This window comes from Oncorhynchus kisutch, linkage group LG15, assembly GCF_002021735.2.
Source record: "Oncorhynchus kisutch isolate 150728-3 linkage group LG15, Okis_V2, whole genome shotgun sequence".
Taxonomy (NCBI): Eukaryota; Metazoa; Chordata; class Actinopteri; order Salmoniformes; family Salmonidae; genus Oncorhynchus; species Oncorhynchus kisutch.
Genome location: NC_034188.2, coordinates 789,908 through 815,003, shown reverse-complemented (window position 1 = coordinate 815,003; position 25,096 = coordinate 789,908). Strand labels below are relative to the sequence as shown.

General features: G+C 38.7%; 1 protein-coding gene across 1 annotated transcript; it reads right to left on the bottom strand.

The window, feature by feature from the left end:
- On the bottom strand, positions 1-24,730 carry tbx22 (T-box transcription factor 22). Its single transcript, XM_031791326.1, has 9 exons — positions 24,435-24,730; positions 23,803-24,019; positions 22,199-22,300; positions 19,717-19,891; positions 15,958-16,122; positions 7,802-7,866; positions 7,641-7,714; positions 549-551; positions 1-365 (listed from the first exon to the last, which is right to left on the bottom strand). The coding sequence occupies exons 1-9, from the start codon at positions 24,589-24,591 to the stop codon at positions 1-3; spliced, it is 1,323 nt and encodes a 440-aa protein (XP_031647186.1). The 5' UTR covers positions 24,592-24,730.
- Positions 24,731-25,096: the final 366 nt, after the last annotated feature.

The window sequence follows — 25,096 nt, the reverse complement described above, 5'->3', positions numbered from 1 at the left end:
TCAGAGGCAGTGGTTGATGGTGGTGTTCCAGGGTGTCTGGCGTAGCAGACAGTCTGTGGTGCTGTCAGCCAGTTTGGCGTGGCATGAGAAAGCAGCGAGGTGAGCGTTTCTGGGTAGATTGGAGCGGTACAGACAGTACGGGAGAGCTGGGTCTGGGTGGGAGCGGTGAGGGTAGTGAGGGCCAGGTCCCCGCGGGGAGCTGTGAGAGGGAGGGGCCTGTAGGGGGTGTGGCTGCAGGCTGGGAGGATGTCCAGGAATGCCCCCCTGAAGACACAGAGCACTGAAGCCTGGAGCCTTCTTCCCTGGCAGGGCCGAGAGGAGGGGCGGCAGGGGGGAGTAGCGTCGGGGGGAAGGGTAGGGTCTGGCTGGCAGGGGGGAAATGGGGGAGAAGGGGGACGTCTTGCAGCAGAGGGGAAGACAAAAGGAGTGTAGGCTGGTGTCGGGGCAGGCGAAGGAGGAGAGGGTGAAGGGGTGAGAGGTCAGAGGACAGGAGAGAGGGACAAGGCTCTTCAGAGGAGAAGTGCAGTTGCTTGGAGACCCACAGCTACCTCCTGATGAGACAAGACAACAAGTCAACAGAAGGGGTTTAAAAACAAGATGAATAACCGTACCTATTGTTAGATTAATAACCAAAACACACCTAGATTAACAACCATAATAAGAGTTATACTAACAACCATAACTATAGATAGATTACCAACCATAATAAGAGTTTTACTAACAACCATAACTATAGATAGATTAACAACCATAACTATAGATAGATTAACAACCATAACTATAGTTAGATTAACAACCATAATAAGAGTTATCCTAACCACCATAACTAGAGGTAGATTAACAACTATACCTAGAGGTAGATTAACGACCATAACTAGAGGTAGATTAACAACTATTCCTAGAGTTAGATTAACAACTATACCTAGAGTTAGATTAACAACCATAACTAGAGGTAGATTAACAACTATACCTAGAGTTAGATTAACGACCATAACTAGAGGTAGATTAAAAACCATAACTAGAGTTAGATTAACAACCATAACTAGAGGTAGATTAACAACCATAACTAGAGTTAGATTAACAACCATAACTAGAGTTAGATTAACAACTATACCTAGAGTTAGATTAACGACCATAACTAGAGGTAGATTAACAACCATACCTAGAGTTAGATTAACAACCATACCTAGAGTTAGGTTAACGACCATAACTAGAGGTAGATTAACAACTATACCTAGAGTTAAATTAACGACCATAACTAGAGTTAGATTAACAACCATAACTAGAGGTAGATTAACAACTATACCTAGAGTTAGATAGGATGGGGCCACAGTGTCTCCTGACCCCTCCTGTCTCAGCCTCCAGTAATTATGCTGCAGTAGTTTGTGTCGGGGGGCTAGGGTCAGTTTGTTATATCTGGAGTACTTCTCCTGTCCTATTCGGTGTCCTGTGTGAATCTAAGTGTGCGTTCTCTAATTCTCTCCTTCTCTCTTTCTTTCTCTCTCTCGGAGGACCTGAGCCCTAGGACCATGCCCCAGGACTACCTGAAATGATGACTCCTTGCTGTCCCCAGTCCACCTGGCCGTGCTGCTGCTCCAGTTTCAACTGTTCTGCCTTATTATTATTTGACCATGCTGGTCATTTATGAACATTTGAACATCTTGGCCATGTTCTGTTATAATCTCCACCCGGCACAGCCAGAAGAGGACTGGCCACCCCACATAGCCTGGTTCCTCTCTAGGTTTCTTCCTAGGTTTTGGCCTTTCTAGGGAGTTTTTCCTAGCCACCGTGCTTCTACACCTGCATTGCTTGCTGTTTGGGGTTTTAGGCTGGGTTTCTGTACAGCACTTTGAGATATCAGCTGATGTACGAAGGGCTATATAAATACATTTGATTTGATTTGATTTGATTAACAACTATACCTAGAGTTAGATTAACGACCATAACTAGAGGTAGATTAACAACCATAACTAGAGGTAGATTAAGAACTATAACTAGAGGTAGATTAACGACCATACCTAGAGTTAGATTAACGACCATAACTAGAGGTAGATTAACAACTATACCTAGAGTTAGATTAACAACCATACCTAGAGTTAGATTAACAACCATAACTAGAGGTAGATTAACAACTATACCTAGAGGTAGATTAACAACTATACCTAGAGGTAGATTAACAACCATATAACTAGAGGTAGATTAACAACTATACCTAGAGTTAGATTAACAACTATACCTAGAGTTAGATTAACGACCATAACTAGAGTTAGATTAACGACCATAACTAGAGTTAGATTAACAACTATACCTAGAGTTAGATTAACGACCATAACTAGAGGTAGATTAACGACCATAACTAGAGTTAGATTAACAACCATAACTAGAGTTAGATAGGATGGGGCCACAGTGTCTCCTGACCCCTCCTGTCTCAGCCTCCAGTAATTATGCTGCAGTAGTTTGTGTCGGGGGGCTAGGGTCAGTTTGTTATATCTGGAGTACTTCTCCTGTCCTATTCGGTGTCCTGTGTGAATCTAAGTGTGCGTTCTCTAATTCTCTCCTTCTCTCTTTCTTTCTCTCTCTCGGAGGACCTGAGCCCTAGGACCATGCCCCAGGACTACCTGAAATGATGACTCCTTGCTGTCCCCAGTCCACCTGGCCGTGCTGCTGCTCCAGTTTCAACTGTTCTGCCTTATTATTATTTGACCATGCTGGTCATTTATGAACATTTGAACATCTTGGCCATGTTCTGTTATAATCTCCACCCGGCACAGCCAGAAGAGGACTGGCCACCCCACATAGCCTGGTTCCTCTCTAGGTTTCTTCCTAGGTTTTGGCCTTTCTAGGGAGTTTTTCCTAGCCACCGTGCTTCTACACCTGCATTGCTTGCTGTTTGGGGTTTTAGGCTGGGTTTCTGTACAGCACTTTGAGATATCAGCTGATGTACGAAGGGCTATATAAATACATTTGATTTGATTTGATTTGATTAACAACTATACCTAGAGTTAGATTAACGACCATAACTAGAGGTAGATTAACAACCATAACTAGAGGTAGATTAAGAACTATAACTAGAGGTAGATTAACGACCATACCTAGAGTTAGATTAACGACCATAACTAGAGGTAGATTAACAACTATACCTAGAGTTAGATTAACAACCATACCTAGAGTTAGATTAACAACCATAACTAGAGGTAGATTAACAACTATACCTAGAGGTAGATTAACAACTATACCTAGAGGTAGATTAACAACCATATAACTAGAGGTAGATTAACAACTATACCTAGAGTTAGATTAACAACTATACCTAGAGTTAGATTAACGACCATAACTAGAGTTAGATTAACGACCATAACTAGAGTTAGATTAACAACTATACCTAGAGTTAGATTAACGACCATAACTAGAGGTAGATTAACGACCATAACTAGAGTTAGATTAACAACCATAACTAGAGTTAGATAGGATGGGGCCACAGTGTCTCCTGACCCCTCCTGTCTCAGCCTCCAGTAATTATGCTGCAGTAGTTTGTGTCGGGGGGCTAGGGTCAGTTTGTTATATCTGGAGTACTTCTCCTGTCCTATTCGGTGTCCTGTGTGAATCTAAGTGTGCGTTCTCTAATTCTCTCCTTCTCTCTTTCTTTCTCTCTCTCGGAGGACCTGAGCCCTAGGACCATGCCCCAGGACTACCTGAAATGATGACTCCTTGCTGTCCCCAGTCCACCTGGCCGTGCTGCTGCTCCAGTTTCAACTGTTCTGCCTTATTATTATTTGACCATGCTGGTCATTTATGAACATTTGAACATCTTGGCCATGTTCTGTTATAATCTCCACCCGGCACAGCCAGAAGAGGACTGGCCACCCCACATAGCCTGGTTCCTCTCTAGGTTTCTTCCTAGGTTTTGGCCTTTCTAGGGAGTTTTTCCTAGCCACCGTGCTTCTACACCACTTGCTGTTTGGGGTTTTAGGCTGGGTTTCTGTACAGCACTTTGAGATATCAGCTGATGTACGAAGGGCTATATAAATACATTTGATTTGATTTAATTTGATTAACAACTATACCTAGAGTTAGATTAATGACCATAACTAGAGGTAGATTAACAACCATAACTAGAGGTAGATTAAGAACTATAACTAGAGGTAGATTAACGACCATACCTAGAGTTAGATTAACGACCATAACTAGAGGTAGATTAACAACTATACCTAGAGGTAGATTAACAACTATACCTAGAGGTAGATTAACAACCATATAACTAGAGGTAGATTAACAACTATACCTAGAGTTAGATTAACAACTATACCTAGAGTTAGATTAACGACCATAACTAGAGTTAGATTAACGACCATAACTAGAGTTAGATTAACAACTATACCTAGAGTTAGATTAACGACCATAACTAGAGGTAGATTAACGACCATAACTAGAGTTAGATTAACAACCATAACTAGAGTTAGATTAACAACTATACCTAGAGTTAGATTAACGACCATAACTAGAGTTAGATTAACAACCATAACTAGAGTTAGATTAATGACCATAACTAGAGTTAGATTAACGACCATAACTAGAGTTAGATTAACGACCATAACTAGAGGTAGATTAACAACTATACCTAGAGTTAGATTAACAACCATAACTAGAGGTAGATTAACAACTATAACTAGAGGTAGATTAACGACCATACCTAGAGTTAGATTAACGACCATAACTAGAGTTAGATTAACAACTATACCTAGAGTTAGATTAACGACCATAACTAGAGGTAGATTAACAACTATACCTAGAGTTAGATTAACAACCATACCTAGAGTTAGATTAACAACCATAACTAGAGGTAGATTAACAACTATACCTAGAGGTAGATTAACAACTATACCTAGAGGTAGATTAACAACTATACCTAGAGGTAGATTAACAACCATAACTAGAGGTAGATTAACAACTATACCTAGAGTTAGATTAACAACTATACCTAGAGTTAGATTAACGACCATAACTAGAGTTAGATTAACAACTATACCTAGAGTTAGATTAACGACCATAACTAGAGGTAGATTAACGACCATAACTAGAGTTAGATTAACAACCATAACTAGAGTTAGATAGGATGGGGCCACAGTGTCTCCTGACCCCTCCTGTCTCAGCCTCCAGTAATTATGCTGCAGTAGTTTGTGTCGGGGGGCTAGGGTCAGTTTGTTATATCTGGAGTACTTCTCCTGTCCTATTCGGTGTCCTGTGTGAATCTAAGTGTGCGTTCTCTAATTCTCTCCTTCTCTCTTTCTTTCTCTCTCTCGGAGGACCTGAGCCCTAGGACCATGCCCCAGGACTACCTGAAATGATGACTCCTTGCTGTCCCCAGTCCACCTGGCCGTGCTGCTGCTCCAGTTTCAACTGTTCTGCCTTATTATTATTTGACCATGCTGGTCATTTATGAACATTTGAACATCTTGGCCATGTTCTGTTATATTCTCCACCCGGCACAGCCAGAAGAGGACTGGCCACCCCACATAGCCTGGTTCCTCTCTAGGTTTCTTCCTAGGTTTTGGCCTTTCTAGGGAGTTTTTCCTAGCCACCGTGCTTCTACACCACTTGCTGTTTGGGGTTTTAGGCTGGGTTTCTGTACAGCACTTTGAGATATCAGCTGATGTACGAAGGGCTATATAAATACATTTGATTTGATTTAATTTGATTAACAACTATACCTAGAGTTAGATTAATGACCATAACTAGAGGTAGATTAACAACCATAACTAGAGGTAGATTAAGAACTATAACTAGAGGTAGATTAACGACCATACCTAGAGTTAGATTAACGACCATAACTAGAGGTAGATTAACAACTATACCTAGAGTTAGATTAACAACCATACCTAGAGTTAGATTAACAACCATAACTAGAGGTAGATTAACAACTATACCTAGAGGTAGATTAACAACTATACCTAGAGGTAGATTAACAACCATATAACTAGAGGTAGATTAACAACTATACCTAGAGTTAGATTAACAACTATACCTAGAGTTAGATTAACGACCATAACTAGAGTTAGATTAACGACCATAACTAGAGTTAGATTAACAACTATACCTAGAGTTAGATTAACGACCATAACTAGAGGTAGATTAACGACCATAACTAGAGTTAGATTAACAACCATAACTAGAGTTAGATTAACAACTATACCTAGAGTTAGATTAACGACCATAACTAGAGTTAGATTAACAACCATAACTAGAGTTAGATTAATGACCATAACTAGAGTTAGATTAACGACCATAACTAGAGTTAGATTAACGACCATAACTAGAGGTAGATTAACAACTATACCTAGAGTTAGATTAACAACCATAACTAGAGGTAGATTAACAACTATAACTAGAGGTAGATTAACGACCATACCTAGAGTTAGATTAACGACCATAACTAGAGTTAGATTAACAACTATACCTAGAGTTAGATTAACGACCATAACTAGAGGTAGATTAACAACTATACCTAGAGTTAGATTAACAACCATACCTAGAGTTAGATTAACAACCATAACTAGAGGTAGATTAACAACTATACCTAGAGGTAGATTAACAACTATACCTAGAGGTAGATTAACAACTATACCTAGAGGTAGATTAACAACCATAACTAGAGGTAGATTAACAACTATACCTAGAGTTAGATTAACAACTATACCTAGAGTTAGATTAACGACCATAACTAGAGTTAGATTAACAACTATACCTAGAGTTAGATTAACGACCATAACTAGAGGTAGATTAACGACCATAACTAGAGTTAGATTAACAACCATAACTAGAGTTAGATTAACAACTATACCTAGAGTTAGATTAACGACCATAACTAGAGGTAGATTAACAACTATACCTAGAGTTAGATTAACAACCATAACTAGAGGTAGATTAACAACTATAACTAGAGGTAGATTAACGACCATACCTAGAGTTAGATTAACGACCATAACTAGAGTTAGATTAACAACTATACCTAGAGTTAGATTAACGACCATAACTAGAGGTAGATTAACAACTATACCTAGAGTTAGATTAACAACCATACCTAGAGTTAGATTAACAACCATAACTAAAGGTAGATTAACAACTATACCTAGAGGTAGATTAACAACTATACCTAGAGGTAGATTAACAACTATACCTAGAGGTAGATTAACAACCATAACTAGAGGTAGATTAACAACTATACCTAGAGTTAGATTAACAACTATACCTAGAGTTAGATTAACGACCATAACTAGAGTTAGATTAACAACTATACCTAGAGTTAGATTAACGACCATAACTAGAGGTAGATTAACGACCATAACTAGAGTTAGATTAACAACCATAACTAGAGTTAGATTAACAACTATACCTAGAGTTAGATTAACGACCATAACTAGAGGTAGATTAACAACTATACCTAGAGTTAGATTAACAACCATAACTAGAGGTAGATTAACAACTATAACTAGAGGTAGATTAATGACCATAACTAGAGTTAGATTAACAACAATATAATGTAAATGTCTGTGATTGAGACTTCGAAGACGAATTGTTCTTAGTTTTACTTTTATAAGTGAGTGTCGGAATAGGTCTGTGTTTGTCTGTCAGTAGCCATTCACCTTGTAGCTGTAGAGTAAATGGTTTGAACTCCAGACTCCAGGGATAGGACTCCATGAGGCCGTCCAACACGCCCCTACACAGAGGGAGCATTCAGAAGTGTTAAGTGAACTACATGGAGAATATGGTGTGATGTAGACACTTTATAGCTGTCTTTGTTTACCTATTCCGTCCTGGGTCTCTGAAGCCCTTAGCGAATGGGTTCCTGTCAATCTTCAATTTGGTGATCTGACAGCACAAACAACAAATCAGGACAGACAGAGGGTTAGGCATATAACCTACATGGTTTAGTAGGAGCTATGGTTTCCAAAGTCACAGCTTTGTGAACTCTGCCTACAAGGCCAGCATCCCAGCATCTCTTCACTGTTTAAGTTGAGACTGGTGTCTTGCGGGTACTATTTAATGAAGCTGCCAGTTGAGGACTTGTGAGGCGCCTGCTTCTCAAACTAGACACTCTAATGTACTTCTCCTCTTGCTCAGTTGTACACCGGGGCCTCCCACTCCTATTTCTATTTTGGTTAGGGCCAGTTTGCACTGTTCTGTGAAGGGAGTCGTACACAGTGTTGTACGAGATCTTAAGTTTCTTAGCAATTTCTCGCATGGAATAGCCTTCATTTCTCAAAACAAGAATAGACTGACGAGTTTCAGAAGAAAGTGTTTTGTTTCTGGCCATTTTGAGCCTGTACTCAAACTCACAATCGCTGAAGCTCCAAATACTCAACTAGTCTAAAGGTCAGATCAGTTTTATTGATTCTTTAATCAGAACAACAGTTTTCAGCTGTGCTAACATAATTGCAAAAGTGTTTTTCTAATGATCAATTTGCCATTTAAAGTGCTAGACTTGGATTAGGTAACACAATGTGCCATTGGAACACAGGAGTGATGGTTGCTGATAATGGGCCTCTGTACATCTATGTAGATATTCCATTAAAAATCAGCTGTTTCCAGCTACAATAGTCATTTACAACATTAACCATGTCTACACTGTATTTCTGATCAATTTGATGTTATTTTAATGGACAAAAATGTTTTGCTTTTGTTCAAAAACAAGTACATTTCTAAGTGACACCCAAACTTTTGAACGGTAGTGTAAGTCAACCCCAAATCAATGTAGTCCTCATCATTTTTGCGCTTCTTCAATGGTCCAACGTCCCTGTCTGTTGTTCGGTGCTTTCCCGGGTAAGGGGCCAGTAGCTTGGTGCTTTCCCGGGTAAGGGGACAGTAGCTTGGTGCTTTCCTGGGTAAGGGGGCAGTAGCTCTTCAGCTGCATCAGATTCACAACTGTCAGTGTTCATGCTATCTGGGCTAACAACATGTAGAATTACTGAGGCATTGGATGTGCTCGTGGAAGCAGAACAGCTTGTGTTGTTGTTACTTTTTGTAACCATTTATACATTTTCAAGCAAAGGGAATGAGTAGCAGCTACGTTTGGCTACATATGGACCGTTAGTGGAATCCCCGCGAGAGAGTAACGGTTAATGTGATTGGATGTTAATTATTTGACTAGGCACACAGAGTGTTGAGAAATCTGTGAATGTATTGTAATGTTTTAAAATGGTATAAACTGCCTTAATTTTGCTCAACCCCAGGAAGAGTAGCTGATGCTTTGGCAGCAGCTAACGGGGATCCATAATAAATACAAATACAAATTATTTGGCATACCCCCGACGGCATCGTACCTGGACCCCAGTTTGGGAAAAGCCGGTTTAGTAGGAGCTATGGTTTCCCAAGTCACAGCTTGTCATAGTAGCAGGGGTCAGGGCCAGGAACAATATGACCTACAGTACCAGTCAAACGTTTGGACATACTTACTCATTCAAGGGTTTTTCTTTATTTTTACTATTTTCTACATTCTGTAATAATTGTGAAGACATCAGAACTATAAAGTAATACATTTGGAACCATGTAGTAACCAAAAAAGGATTAAACAAATCCAAATGTATTTTATATTTGAGATTATTCAAAGTAGCCACCCTTTGCCTCGATGACAGCTTTGCACACTCTTGGCATTCTCTCAACCAGGTTCATGAGGTTGTCACCTGGAATGCATTTCAATTAACAGGTGAATTTTGTAAAAGTAGATTTGTGGAATTTCTTTCCTTCTTAATTAATGCGTTTGAGCCAATCAGTTGTGTTGTGACAAGGCAGGGGTGATATACAGAAGATATCCCTATTTGGTTTAACAGTCAGTTACCGCTGCTCTAATATCCCAAAGTTCTTCCCGGCTTAATGTAATAATAAAAAAACGCTCTGAGCTAATAATGTGAGAATAAAATACTGCAAAGTTGCTCAGGAGACAGAAACAGAGTGGCCATGGCTATCGGCGTCATCTTCAGCTTGATGATAGATGATAGTAGTAATGTAGTTGTAATAGTGCAATTATATTGTTAATGTATCTACAGTGATGTGATGATAGTAGTCATGTCACTATAGTGATGTGATGATAGTAGTAATGTAGCACCAGTGAGATTCACTCAGATTCACATGGAATTGTTGTGCAATTTATTAAATGTTTAAATATAAAACTATTTGTGAAAAGATTAAATGTATTTTAGCTTCTAAATGAGAGAATGGTTTTCATAAAGTAAAACTCTGCTCACTCAGTGGCCCCGCCCAAGTGAACAGACATTGGCTGCGAACTATGAAACACGCCCTTTTCTCCCACCACTACAAAAGCCCGTTGACGTAAAATTCAACTTGTGTTCCCAAGGACGTGAGGACTGCTGTCCAGACGATAAAAGGGCTAATATCAACTACAGAACTAAGCCAACCTCAGCGTGAGCTCAAAGTATGGCAACTTGGTATGAACTTTGAACTCTTATTCACTAAAGAAGTGATACCTCCTAGCCGTTGAGTTAGCAGCAGCAGCTGTAAATGACTGAAAAAGTATCTCTTCTACCACACGATGACAGTAATACAAAGTATCCACTCTACCATCAGACATTCTTCAGAGGACAGGAGATCCCTGCTGGGCAACCCAGCCTTTCATACATGAAGGGCACTTTTTGGCATTTGCTGTATGATCGATGAGAAACTCCATTTAGAATGTTTTTAAAATTCGCAGATGGCCTCTGGCCGTGCACCAGGGCCAGATCTTCCGGGATGTCATCGAATTAAGTCTCTCGGACATTCGGTTTCCGTTTTATAACATTTTCAAATTTTGGTCATTTTTCTGCTGTCCCTGTAAATTTCACCAGATGGCGAATGGCTTATTATTGCAAATGTACAAAACATCACCAATCATGACATGGCCATTTCTCCTAAATGGAAAATACTTCGAAAACGAAACTCGGGGAACATAGGTTTGGTCTAATGGGCTGTTAGCCCAGAAACAAGATTGCGTCGAGGCCTCAACGCTTTTTGAGTTAAAGCTATTTTTCTGGGATTAAAGGTCAAAAACGAAAATAGAGAGATAATTTGTCCACTTCACGTCAAAGTACATGAACCTACAGAGTTCGGAAAAAAAGAACCAGCCATTTATCTATCGTAATTTACGAGAAATCGTACAATGTAGAATTGGTGATGCTCAAAGAAATGTGTTTTTTTTCCCCAAAAAAGTTACAGATCCAGTTGCAGTGTGTTCAGAAGAATCTGTTAAGGTGTGTTTCGGAGCTCTGCGAGATTTCTGTGATTTTCTGTAATAACACACACTCATTCAACCTTCCGTAAATAATTCAATTCTTTACGTATAGACTTAAAACTCAATATTCTGTAGGGGTTGTTTCAAAGGGTTAAAAAGGTCACATCTTTCCAAAACTTCATATGTGTGATTAGGCAACCCTCATGAACTGTAAATCAGTCATTTCCAAGATTTCCAAGAAAAACTCGCACACACACACACAGCAAGTACGGAATGACACAGTGTGTAGTTACCTTCATTCGAACTATCAAATAACCATCAGACCTAGAGCTCTGAAACTTTAGAAACCTGTTCTAGTGCTCGATAGTTCGTGGTGAGTTATGTGGCTCTAGAAGGTTCTCTGACTGAGAAACAGCCTCGTATATTTGCAATAACTTCAATTCATTTTGACCATCACGAAAATGACGACATTTTGAAAAGTCCCAGAGTTGCAAGACTAGGTGCATTGAAACCGCCTCAGCCCATAGAGACAGACCCTAACATTTCTGTCCGATAGCTCATCCAAGGACCCCGTAGCAACACCCGGAAAACGTGGATTTTCAGCACCAATGAACCTGTTGGTACTAGGGGGCAGTATTTTCATTTATGGAAAAATAACGTTCCCAAATTAAATGGGATATTTTGTCAGGACAAGATGCTAGAATATGCATATAATTGACAGCTTAGGCTAGAAAACACTCTAAAGTTTCCAAAACTGTAAGGCGAAAGCCTGAGAAAAATCCAATCCGGAAGTGACTCATCTTTTGAAAGCCGTGCATTCCGATGCGTCCCTATTGTGCTGTGAATGCCCTATCAACCAGATTACAATTTCTACGTATTCCCCAAGGTGTCTACAGCATTGTGACTTAGTTTTACGGATTTATGTTGAAGAATACCCTTAGGCGGCTTCATTGCGCAAGTGGTCACCTGATGCTCCCAGAGAAATTCTCGCGTAAAATACAGAGGTAGCCATTATTCCAATCGCTTCTACTGAGAAACCAATTGTCCCGGTTGATATATTATCGAATAGATATTTGAAAACACCTTGAGGATTGATTATAAACAACGTTTGCCATGTTTCTGTCGATATTATGGAGCTAATTTGGAATATTTTTCGGCGTTGTCGTGACCGCAATTTCCGGTCGATTTCTCAGACAAACATGAAGAACAAACGGAGCTATTTCGCCTAAAAAAAATTATTTTGGGAAAAATGAACTTTGGTTATCTACCTGGGAGTCTCGTGAGTGAAAACATCCGAAGTTCATCAAAGGTAAACAATTTAATTTGATTGCTTTTCTCATTTTCGTGACAAGGTTGCCTGCTGCTAGCAAGGCATAATGCTATGCTAGGCTATCGATAAACTTACACAAATGCTTGTCTAGCTTTGGCTGTAAAGCATATTTTGAAAATCTGAGATGACAGGGGGATTAACAAAAGGCTAAGCTGTGTTCCAATATATTTCACTTGTGATTTTCATGAATAGGAATATTTTCTAGGAATATTTACGTCCGTTGTGTTATGCTAATTAGTGTCAGATGATGACAACGGTCCCGTTCACGGGATGGGGTGTCACTAGAGGTTAAGGTAGCTGCTCAGGCACCGAATGACCTATTGAGCAGAAACTCGGGATTCGGGATCGCCTCACATAGGCCTACGTAACTACTTTAAGTTCTTATTATGGTTTAACCTCTCTTGGGTAGGGGGCAGTATTTTCACGTCCGGATGAAAAGCGTGCCCAAAGTAAACTGCCTGTTACTCAGGCCCAGAAGCTAGGATATGCATATAATTGGTAGATTTGGATAGGAAACCCTCTACAGTTTCTACAACTGTTACAATAATGTCTGTGAGTATAACAGAACTGATATGGCAGGCAAAACCCAGAGGACAAGCCATCCCCCCCAAAAAAAGATTCAGCTTACCACTATTTACAATGGCTGTCACTTTTATTATAATGCGAAGTCCTCCCAGATTGCAGTTTTATTATAATGCGAAGTCCTCCCAGATTGCAGTTCCCGGGCTTCCACTAGATGTCAACCGTCTTTAGAAAGAGCTGGTTTTTGGAAAAATGAGCCAGAAATTGTAGTTTTTCTAGGTGGCTCCCATTTTGGCTGTCGGTATTCCAAGCACGTGAATGAGAATGTGTTCTTTGGTATTTTTTTCCAGTAAAGACAATTACGATTCTCCGTCTCCGTCTTTCACCGGATGTTGCCCAGGTGGGACGCTACCGTTCCACCTGCCAATAAGAAGTTTAAAAAATATACATATTTTTTTCCACTATTTTACCAGGTAAGTTGACTGAGAACACGTTCTCATTTACAGCAACGACCTGGGGAATAGTTTCAGGGGAGAGGAGGGGGATGAATGAGCCAATTGTAAACTGGGGATTATTAGGTGACCATGATGATTTGAGGGCCAGATTGGGAATTTAGCCAGGACACCGGGGTGCCATGGGATCTTTAATGACCTCAGACAATTAGGACACCCGTTTTAACGTCCCATCTGAAAGACGGCACCCTACACAGGGCAGTGTCCCCAATTCTTTAGACCAGAGGAAAGAGTGCCTCCTACCGGCCCTCCAAAACCACTTCCAGCAGAAGCAAGTTAAACAGAAGGCGCTATGAATTTTGGGCCTGCTCTGAAATATGTGATAGTTGGCTTCTAAACGAGATGGAAAAAGTGGGTTTGGTGTCGGTCTGTATCAGTTTGGTGTCAGAATGATATTTAATTGAATGATGGACGCTGACTTGCTGGCTGACATTTGTCCATTTGCAATATGTTTAAACAGTGAAAAAACATCACCAAATGGACATGATAAAATCAACACAACGAGCAACGGAGAGGAACCACTATCAATGCCCGGCCATCCCGAGTTCATCGGGCCAGTAAATTTAGCATTTCTGCAGTATTTTTGAGCATGTCAAATTCGTGATGGTAAATGCCCAATGAAACATATTGCAAATGGACAGCCGTGCGCCTGGTGATTGGAACAGGTTACCAGGAAAACATTTTTGAAATGGTTTTGAATGCCTTTAGGAGGGTGCAAGGGGTTCACGGCTGGGTAGGGAGCATCCAATCCCCTGGTCATTTAGGACATTTTTCACTTCTCTCTCATCATACATGAAAAATAGACATTCTGGTGTGTGTGTTTCTGTCCTGAACAGATGGTGTGTGTGTGTTTCTGTTCTGAACAGATGGTGTGTGTTTCTGTCCTGAACAGATGGTGTGTGTGTTTCTGTCCTGAACAGATGGTGTGTGTGTGTTTCTGTTCTGAACAGATGGTGTGTGTGTTTCTGTCCTGAACAGATGGTGTGTGTGTGTTTCTGTTCTGAACAGATGGTGTGTGTGTTTCTGTCCTGAACAGATGGTGTGTGTGTTTCTGTCCTGAACAGATGGTGTGTGTGTGTTTCTGTTCTGAACAGATGGTGTGTGTGTTTCTGTCCTGAACAGATGGTGTGTGTGTTTCTGTTCTGAACAGATGGTGTGTGTGTTTCTGTTCTGAACAGATGGTGTGTGTGTTTCTGTCCTGAACAGATGGTGTGTGTGTTTCTGTCCTGAACAGATGGTGTGTGTGTGTTTCTGTTCTGAACAGATGGTGTGTGTGTGTTTCTGTCCTGAACAGATGGTGTGTGTGTGTTTCTGTCCTGAACAGATGGTGTGTGTGTTTCTGTTCTGAACAGATGGTGTGTGTTTCTGTCCTGAACAGATGGTGTGTGTTTCTGTCCTGAACAGATGGTGTGTGTGTTTCTGTCCTGAACAGATGGTGTGTGTGTTTCTGTCCTGAACAGATGGTGTGTGTGTGTTTCTGTCCTGAACAGATGGTGTGTGTGTGTTTCTGTTCTGAACAGATGGTGTGTGTGTGTTTCTGTCCTGAACAGATGGTGTGTGTGTGTTTCTGTTCTGAACAGATGGTGTGTGTGTGTTTCTGTCCTGAACAGATGGTGTGTGTGTGTTTCTGTTCTGAACAGATGGTGTGTGTGTGTTTCTGTCCTGAACAGATGGTGTGTGTGTTTCTGTTCTGAACAGATGGTGTGTGTGTGTTTCTGTCCTGAACAGATGGTGTGTGTGTGTTTCTGTTCTGAACAGATGGTGTGTGTGTGTTTCTGTCCTGAACAGATGGTGTGTGTGTGTTTCTGTCCTGAACAGATGGTGTGTGTGCGTGTGGCTTTCTATATTATTATGCATCCAGCAGAAGTGAAGTGGACCCTGATGAAGAGAGCTGCTGCCAATCCACGAGAGTCTTCTGTTACTGCAGGGACCACAGGCAACACCACGGTCACATGGACACACACACACACACACATGAAGCCAGTCCTCCATATTACTTCTACTGAGTATCTAGTTTAGACCACATTGAAGCCAATCCTCATTAATAATTCTACTGAGTTTCTGGTTTAGACCACAGTGAAGCCAGTCCTCCATATTAATTCTACGGAGTATCTAGTTTACACCACAGTGAAGCCAGTCCTCCTGATCCATTATACTGATTTTCTAGTTCAGACCACAGTGAAGCCATAGTCCCTGTTCCATTATACTGTGTTAGCATTAATACAAAAATCATATTTTCAATAACTGAGTTAACTACCTTTTGGTTCTGATAGACTGTTCTGATTGGCAGTTCTGATTGGCTGACGCAGTAAGTGCTTGTTAGTTCTGATTGGTAAGGCAGTACCTATTGGTTCTGACTGGCTGAGAGAAAGTACCTGTTGGTTCTGATAGGCTGTCACGGTGGTGAACTCTGTCTCTGGGAAGGAGAAGCTGGCCATACCCTCAGTGGGCAGCGAGGGGATTTTTGATAGGTCCAGCTGGGGGTTGTGGCGGATCACATGGACGCGAGGCTTGTACTTATGCATTGACTGTAGAATGATCTGAACCAAGAGAGTCATTTAGAGAACGAGGTCAATGTGATGTCCATCAGTACAATATAGATATTAAATGCATTTTGGACATGTATGTTGTGTTTTGGAGGTTAGGGTTAGGTGATGTGACTCATCGGACACCATCACCATGCAGTAGCCATTTTAACTTTCATCATGACTCTAGCCTTTTTTCTAACAAAACATTTCTCATCTCAGATAGTTTGAAGCCTCTTTCAGTAAACTGTTTATTCTTGAACCATAAAATACAGTGATGGAATATAATTAAGCAATAAGGAGGTGTAGTATATGGCCAATATACCACGGCTAAGGGCTGTTCTTATGTACAACGCAATGCGGAGTACAGCCTGCACACAGCCCTTAGCCCTGGTATATTGTCCATGTACCACCAACCCAAGAGGAGCCTTATTGTAATTATAAATTGGTTGCTGTCATTATTAAACATGTTTACTGTTCTAATAATGTTGGTAACCAGTTTATAATATTGGTAACCAGTTTATAATGTTGGTAACCAGTTTATAATGTTGGTAACCAGTTTATAATGTTGGTAACCTGTTTATAATGTTGGTAACCTGTTTATAATGTTGGTAACAGTTTATAATGTTGGTAACAGTTTATAATGTTGGTAACCAGTTTATAATGTTGGTAACCAGTTGATAATGTTGGGAACCAGTTTATAATATAATGACTTGTTTACTGTTCTAATAATGTTGGTAACCAGTTTATAATATTGTTAACCAGTTTATAATGTTGGTAACCTGTTTATAATGTTGGTAACCTGTTTATAATGTTGTTAACCAGTTTATAATATTGGTAACCAGTTTATAATGTTGGTAACCTGTTTATAATGTTGGTAACCAGTTGATAATGTTGGGAACCAGTTTATAATATAATGACTTGTTTACTGTTCTAATAATGTTGGTAACCAGTTTATAATATTGTTAACCAGTTTATAATGTTGGTAACCTGTTTATAATGTTGGTAACAGTTTATAATGTTGGTAACAGTTTATAATGTTGGTAACCAGTTTATAATGTTGGTAACCAGTTGATAATGTTGGGAACCAGTTTATAATATAATGACTTGTTTACTGTTCTAATAATGTTGGTAACCAGTTTATAATGTTGTTAACCAGTTTATAATGTTGGTAACCAGTTTATAATGTTGGTAACCAGTTTATAATGTTGGTAACCAGTTTATAATGTTGGTAACCAGTTTATAATATAATGACTTGTTTACTGTTCTAATAATGTTGGTAACCAGTTTATAATGTTGTTAACCAGTTTATAATGTTGGTAACCAGTTTATAATGTTGGTAACCAGTTTATAATAGAATGACTTGTTTACTGGTCTAGTAATGTTGGAAACCAGTTTATAATGTTGGTAACCAGTTTATAATGTTGGTAACCAGTTTATAATATAATGACTTGTTTACTGTTCTGATAATGTTGGTAACCAGTTTATAATGTTGGTAACCAGTTTATAATGTTGGTAACCAGTTTATAATGTTGCTAACCAGTTTATAATGTTGCTAACCAGTTTATAATGTTGGTAACCAGTTTATAATATAATGACTTGTTTACTGTTCTGATAATGTTGGTAACCAGTTTATAATGTTGTTAACCAGTTTATAATGTTGGTAACCAGTTTATAATGTTGCTAACCAGTTTATAATGTTGGTAACCAGTTTATAATGTTGGTAACCAGTTTATAATGTTGGTAACCAGTTTATAATGTTGCTAACCAGTTTATAATGTTGGTAACCAGTTTATAATGTTGGTAACCAGTTTATAATATAATTACTTGTTTACTGTTCTGATAATGTTGGTAACCAGTTTATAATAGAATGACTTGTTTACTGTTCTAATAATGTTGGTAACCAGTTTATAATGTTGGTAACCAGTTTATAATGTTGGTAACCAGTTTATAATGTTGGTAACCAGTTTATAATGTTGGTAACCAGTTTATAATATAATGACTTGTTTACTGTTCTGATAATGTTGGTAACCAGTTTATAATGTTGTTAACCAGTTTATAATAGAATGACTTGTTTACTGGTCTAGTAATGTTGGTAACCAGTTTATAATGTTGGTAACCAGTTTATAATGTTGGTAACCAGTTTATAATGTTGGTAACCAGTTTATAATGTTGGTAACCAGTTTATAATGTTGCTAACCAGTTTATAATGTTGGGAACCAGTTTATAATAGAATGACTTGTTTACTGGTCTAGTAATGTTGGTAACCAGTTTATAATATAATGACTTGTTTACTGTTCTGATAATGTTGGTAACCCGTTTATAATGTTGGTAACCAGTTTATAATGTTGGTAACCAGTTTATAATGTTGGTAACCAGTTAATAATGTTGGTATCCAGTTTATAATGTTGGTAACCAGTTTATAATGTTGCTAACCAGTTTATAATGTTGGTAACCAGTTTATAATGTTGCTAACCAGTTTATAATGTTGGTAACCAGTTTCTAATAGAATGACTTGTTTACTGTTCTGATAATGCGGATAACCAGTTTATAATGTTGGTAACCAGTTTATAATAGAATGACTTGTTTACTGTTCTGATAATGTTGGTAACCAGTTTATAATGTTGGTAACCAGTTTATAATGTTGGTAACCAGTTTATAATGTTGGTAACCAGTTTATAATAGAATGACTTGTTTACTGTTCTAATAATGTTGGTAACCAGTTTATAATGTTGGTAACCAGTTTATAATGTTGGTAACCAGTTTATAATGTTGGTAACCAGTTTATAATATAATGACTTGTTTACTGTTCTAATAATGTTGGTAACCAGTTTATAATGTTGGTAACCAGTTTATAATGTTGGTAACCAGTTTATAATGTTGGTATCCAGTTTATAATGTTGGTAACCAGTTTATAATGTTGGTAACCAGTTTATAATGTTGGTAACCAGTTTATAATAGAATTACTTGTTTACTGTTCTAATAATGTTGGTAACCAGTTTATAATATAATGACTTGTTTACTGTTCTAATAATGTTGGTAACCAGTTTATAATGTTGGTAACCAGTTTATAATGTTGGTAACCAGTTTATAATGTTGGTAACCAGTTAATAATGTTGGTAACCAGTTTATAATGTTGGTATCCAGTTTATAATGTTGGTAACCTATTTATAATGGAATGACTTGTTTACTGTTCTAATAATGTTGGAAACCAGTTTATAATGTTGGTAACCAGTTTATAATGTTGGTAACCAGTTTATAATGTTGTTAACCAGTTTATAATGTTGTTAACCAGTTTATAATGTTGTTAACCAGTTTATAATGTTGGTAACCAGTTAATAATGTTGGAAACCAGTTTATAATGTTTGTAACCAATTTATAATAGAATGACTTGTTTGATATACCATGGCTTCCATCCAATCAGCATCCAGTACCTACACTACCCGGATTATAAAAGTAGTTTTAAACCTGGCAGTTTGGATCCTGGATGATGATTGGCTAAAACAGCATTCCAGCCATGTTGAATAAAGTCCTATAGATTAGCAGTCAGATAGTAATAGAACACTGTAGATTAAATGATTGTAGATCACAAAGAGAGATGTGACGTACGTGTCCCTTGTCCTCCATCTCGTTATTGGTCAGTTTGACCCGATCGAAGCTGATCACCTGACGCATCCACGTCTCGCCCACGCACGGGGAGTCCGGGTGCATGTACAAGCGCGGCGCGATGCAGGAGTGGTCCGTATTTCCTGCCACCATCCACTGAGAGCTGTGGTACACATACCTAAATATGACAGAACATCACAACAGAACATCACATACCTAAGTACAACAGAACATCACAACATCACATTCCTAAATACAACAGAACATCACAACAGAACATCAGAATATCACATTCCTAAATACAACAGAACATCACATTCCTAAATACAACAGAACATCAGAATATCACATTCCTAAATACAACAGAACATCAGAATATCACATTCCTAAATACAACAGAACATCACAACAGAACATCAGAATATCACATTCCTAAATACAACAGAACATCACATTCCTAAATACAACAGAACATCAGAATATCACATTCCTAAATACAACAGAACATCACAACATCACATTCCTAAATACAACAGAACATCAGAATATCACATACCTAAATACAACAGAACATCACAACAGAACATCAGAATATCACATACCTAAATACAACAGAACATCACAACATCACATTCCTAAATACAACAGAACATCACAACATCACATTCCTAAATACAACAGAACATCAGAATATCACATACCTAAATACAACAGAACATCAGAATATCACATACCTAAATACAACAGAACATCAGAATATCACATACCTAAATACAACAGAACATCACAACATCACATTCCTAAATACAACAGAACATCAGAATATCACATACCTAAATACAACAGAACATCAGAATATCACATACCTAAATACAACAGAACATCACAACATCACATTCCTAAATACAACAGAACATCAGAATATCACATACCTAAATACAACAGAACATCACAACAGAACATCAGAATATCACATACCTAAATACAACAGAACATCACAACAGAACATCAGAATATCACATACCTAAATACAACAGAACATCACAACATCACATTCCTAAATACAACAGAACATCACAACAGAACATCAGAATATCACAACAGAAGATCAGAATATCAGAACATTACATCAAAACAGAATATCACAACAGAACATTAGAACAGAATATCAGAACACAATATCAAAACAGAACATCAGAATAGAATATCAGAATAGAATATCAGAACAGAATATGAGAACATCAGAACACAATATCAGAACAGAATATCAAAACAGAATATCAAAACAGAATATGAGAACAGAACATTGGAACAGAACATCAGAACATCATATCAGAACAGAATATCAGAACAGAACATCAGAACACAATATCAGAATAGAATATCAGAATAGAATAACCTTCAACTCTATTGTCCACCTAGAGTTGACAAGTTGGCTTCACTAACAACAGATGAAAAGACTAATAATGAATTGTGACCACATAGTTCTCCTCTTACAAAGCTATGCCATAGGAGGCTAATGTTAACTAGTTGGCTAATCGTTGCCCATGAAAGGAAATTAGGCAATCTAGCAAGCATTTTAGTCAGGTAGGTTAGGACAACAAAAACTAAAAGGGTGTACTGTATGACAGAGTGATAGACCGTTTTGTCAACATGAAAGACAGGAGGATGGCATTGGCATTTCTCTACAAGTAGGGTGAGTCAACATGTTTTTTCAACTTAAACACACACACACAGCAAGCAGCACCATGGACAAGCACATAGTATTGAGCTTACATTGATTTCTAAATGGTTTTTGAAATATTTTAGTTGGCGCTGTATTACACGATGCAGAGGTGATTAGATGATGTTAATGTGGTTCTGCAATAGAGGCAGCTCCTGTTTTATTTTCCACTTGTGGTAACTCTTCTGTGTTCTCAATCAATAGTTGTTTAGTAGTTGAAGAATGTTAGAAATATTAACTTGTTTGACCATGCTATGGTCATGTAACTGTTACATGACCATTCTAATTCTAATTCTTAATTATCTTTATTTTTGTATTTAAAAAAAAATGTTATTCTTTATTGCATTGATGGGTTATGAGTTTGCAAGATTTGCATTTCACTGTACTTGTGCACGTGACATTAAAACTTGAAATGTAGTGTCTCAGGTTATAGAGCGAACTAGCAGGTTATAGAGCAAACAACGCATTTATCACAACACATTGGTTGTAATATGGCTTTTTCCCCTAGCTTGACTTCCCCGGTGATTTTACCCAAGCACCGCTACTGTCACCCTGTGCTCGTTAAATGTGTGTATATTGGGTAAAATGTTTGATTTATAGTATAAAAATATAGTATAATTGCAGCTTAATTCAAAGAAATAAAACAAAGGAAATACCTATTGATGCAATAATGCGCTGGTTTTAAAGTACGTTTCTAAAATAGGAGACCATTTCCTTTCGTGCAATTTACAATTGTAGGCTACATATACGTTTAGGGTCTACCTGTATCGTTTGGAGTCGACGGGCAAAACGTCCATGGCGATGTAGTACTGCTGGCACGGGTCCAAGTTACGCACCTTTACGCGCAAGGACGGGAACATCCTCCTGTAGAAAACACACACAAAGAGTTTAAAGTAGGACAAATGAGCTAAATGGTCATCATATAATAAGCGTATTTAATTCAATCCATAATGTTATTAAATATCAGCTAGTGTGGAGAACTAATAAAACTAACAGAGATCAGTGTTTTGATGCGTCAGATAAATTCGTTGGAAATGTAACACCAGTGAAAGAGAGAATGCGGGCCTCAGTCAAGGTGAATCTCTGAGGCCACGAGGGCATTACTCATCTCATAAAAAGGACTATCAAATGTTTAAAAAGAACTTTGCAGCAACAGAGATAATAGAATTTACAACAAGTCATGAAATGTTTAGGCTATGTAGAATAACATGCGCTTTTATGAAACTGTTATGAAAATGTGAAAGAATATGCAAAGAAATTAAAATGACAAAATTACCCCAAAATGTCATTACAAAATAACAGAGCTCTAATTCCTGAGGAATAAAGCGTGTACATAGTTAATTATATGATAAGAGTCAAAGAATATAAAGTTATAGAAATACTATGACAAAATACAACCCTAAAATACTATGAAAAAATACAACCCTAAAATACTATGAAAAAATACAACCCTAAAATACTTGAAAAAATTCCAGTGGCCTTTATAAAATGATAAAAAAGCATCCCCATGTAGTTTTTACGGGGTAGCACTGACCCTGTAAAGTAAATACTCGACAAGCCCTTTAGCATTTTTCCCCCACCTGCACAAACTGCTGTTGTTGTTTTAACTGTGTAAAAACGTTGTTTCTATTGGTGAAATTAAATAAACATTCAATAGTTCAAAGGCTGCAGTAAACTGTACATTTAATTTGGCGTTCATCTTATACAACGAAAATACAATTTGCTAACTGTAGATACAGCCTACATAAAGATTTCGTACACATCAATCGAATAATAGACTATAAATCTGTATAATAGGCTATAGGCCTGTATAATAAAATATAGGCCTGTCTAATAACGGCGGCAGGGTAGCCTAGTGGTTAGAGCGTTGGACTGGTAACCGGAAGGTTGCAAGTTCAAACCCCCAAGCTGACAAGGTACAAATCTGTCGTTCTGCTCCTGAACAGGCAGTTAACCCACTGTTCCTAGGCCGTCATTGCAAATTTGTCTTAACTGACTTGCCTAGTAAAATTTAAAAAATAAATGAATGATAGCCTATAGGTCTGTATAATAGGCTGTAGGCCTATATAATATTTACCTGCATAATAGGCTATAGAAAATATGTTTTTGCAAGTGCAACATCAGTGACTTGTTGTAACACACACCTATACGCCTATACGATTGTACGGCCCTCTTTCCTGACCAATGTGTATTACTCATACTGTAAATCAGATGAATTAACAGTTTGATTAGTGTTTAGTCCATAGTGTAGTGTATTGGCTACTGTGTGTTAGTGTGTAAAGGTCTGAGTTTTACCTAGTTTAGCTAGCTTGTGTAAAGGTCTGTAATTTGACAGTTTGGTAGGCGTGTGAAGGGGTCAGTTTTACCTGCCGGCTTTGGTAATAATCATCTCTGTCCCGATCTCATGGAACCTGCTCCACAGATCCGAACCCTGGAGCTCCACCAGGACCTCTCTCTCCTCTCTACCCGGGTTAGAGTCACTATCTCCCGTCCTTGTCCTTTCTTCTCTCCCCGGCTCAGATTCGCACTCTCCCAGCCTTCTTGGCGTGTTACCAGCCTTCCTCCTCTGGTCGTTTGGGTAATCTTTTTGTGTAAAGGAACAGTTTAAGACATTCTATGTTGTTGATAAATTAGAACTGTTGCATCCTGAACATGCGGAATGCTGCTGGCTTGATTCCATTTAAGTGTAAAGCTTTCAGCTGTTTCCTTTAATTAAAACACATCAATTTGACAAACCATTGAAGTGAAAAACGCTAGGAATGTGTAGTCCTACAAACTCAACACAAAGCCACAAAACATGTTGTTGTTTTCTATTTTACTACTTGGACAGTGCTTCTCAGAAGAAGCAAAGACATCACTCCAATACACTGTACTGTTTTTATTTTTACATTATTATATACATTTTCTGTCTTGTAAAAAAAAGACTTTTTATTCAAGTTCGTCGCAGAATAGTGCGTGTGTAAAATAGAGAGATGCGCGCGGGTTAAAGTTGACCGACCGTGCTCGTATGTCTCCTGTCGAACAGAGCTTGTCTCCGTCTCTGTGTCTCCCGGTGAGCTCGAGTCCTTCCCGTTCTCCTTCTTCATCCTCTTTATCGTTTTACCGACCAACGCTTCCACCGAGAAAGCGTGGGCTCGTGAGCTCAGACCCTGCATCCTGGCGCGAGGCGGTTAGTCTCCTTTCTCTGGGGTCCTGAAAACTGCACTCTTGTCGTGCGCTGTTCCGTTTTCCGCTTCACCCAGGGCCTCTGCGAGCCCCCGGTCCGTCTATCTGTCTTCTGTTCATGTGGCTATGAGACGCAGCTAATTGACCCGGCGAGTTCCCATGGCTCCGTGGCGCGCGCACTATGCATCTAAATCCTTGTTAACGGCCCCGCGATTTCCGCTTGCCTCTCTCCTCCCTTTCCTCCTTTTCACGCTCCCCTGTTCCTCTCCTCGCTTTCCTTCTCTCTCTCTCTCTCTCTCTCTCTCCCTCTCTCTCTCTCTCTCTCTCTCTCTCTCTCTCTCTCTCTCAAATCAATTCAAAGGGTTTTATTGGCATGGGAAACATGTGTTTACATTGCCAAAGCAAATAGAATAGAACATAAACAAAACGGGAAATAAACAACGTAAATAAACACTAAACATTACACTCACGTCGACAGACGGCAATTCTCAGTTC

Coding starts and splice junctions, on each gene's coding strand:
- tbx22 (XM_031791326.1), bottom strand. CDS start 24,591: ATGCAGGGTCTGAGCTCACGAGCCCACGCTTTCTCGGTGGAAGCGTTG. Junction 7,867..15,957: donor CAGCCTATCAGAACCAACAG/GTACTTTCTCTC, acceptor TTGTGCTGTCAG/ATCACCAAATTGAAGATTGA. Junction 7,715..7,801: donor AGAGACCCAGGACGGAATAG/GTAAACAAAGAC, acceptor CCCTCTGTGTAG/GGGCGTGTTGGACGGCCTCA.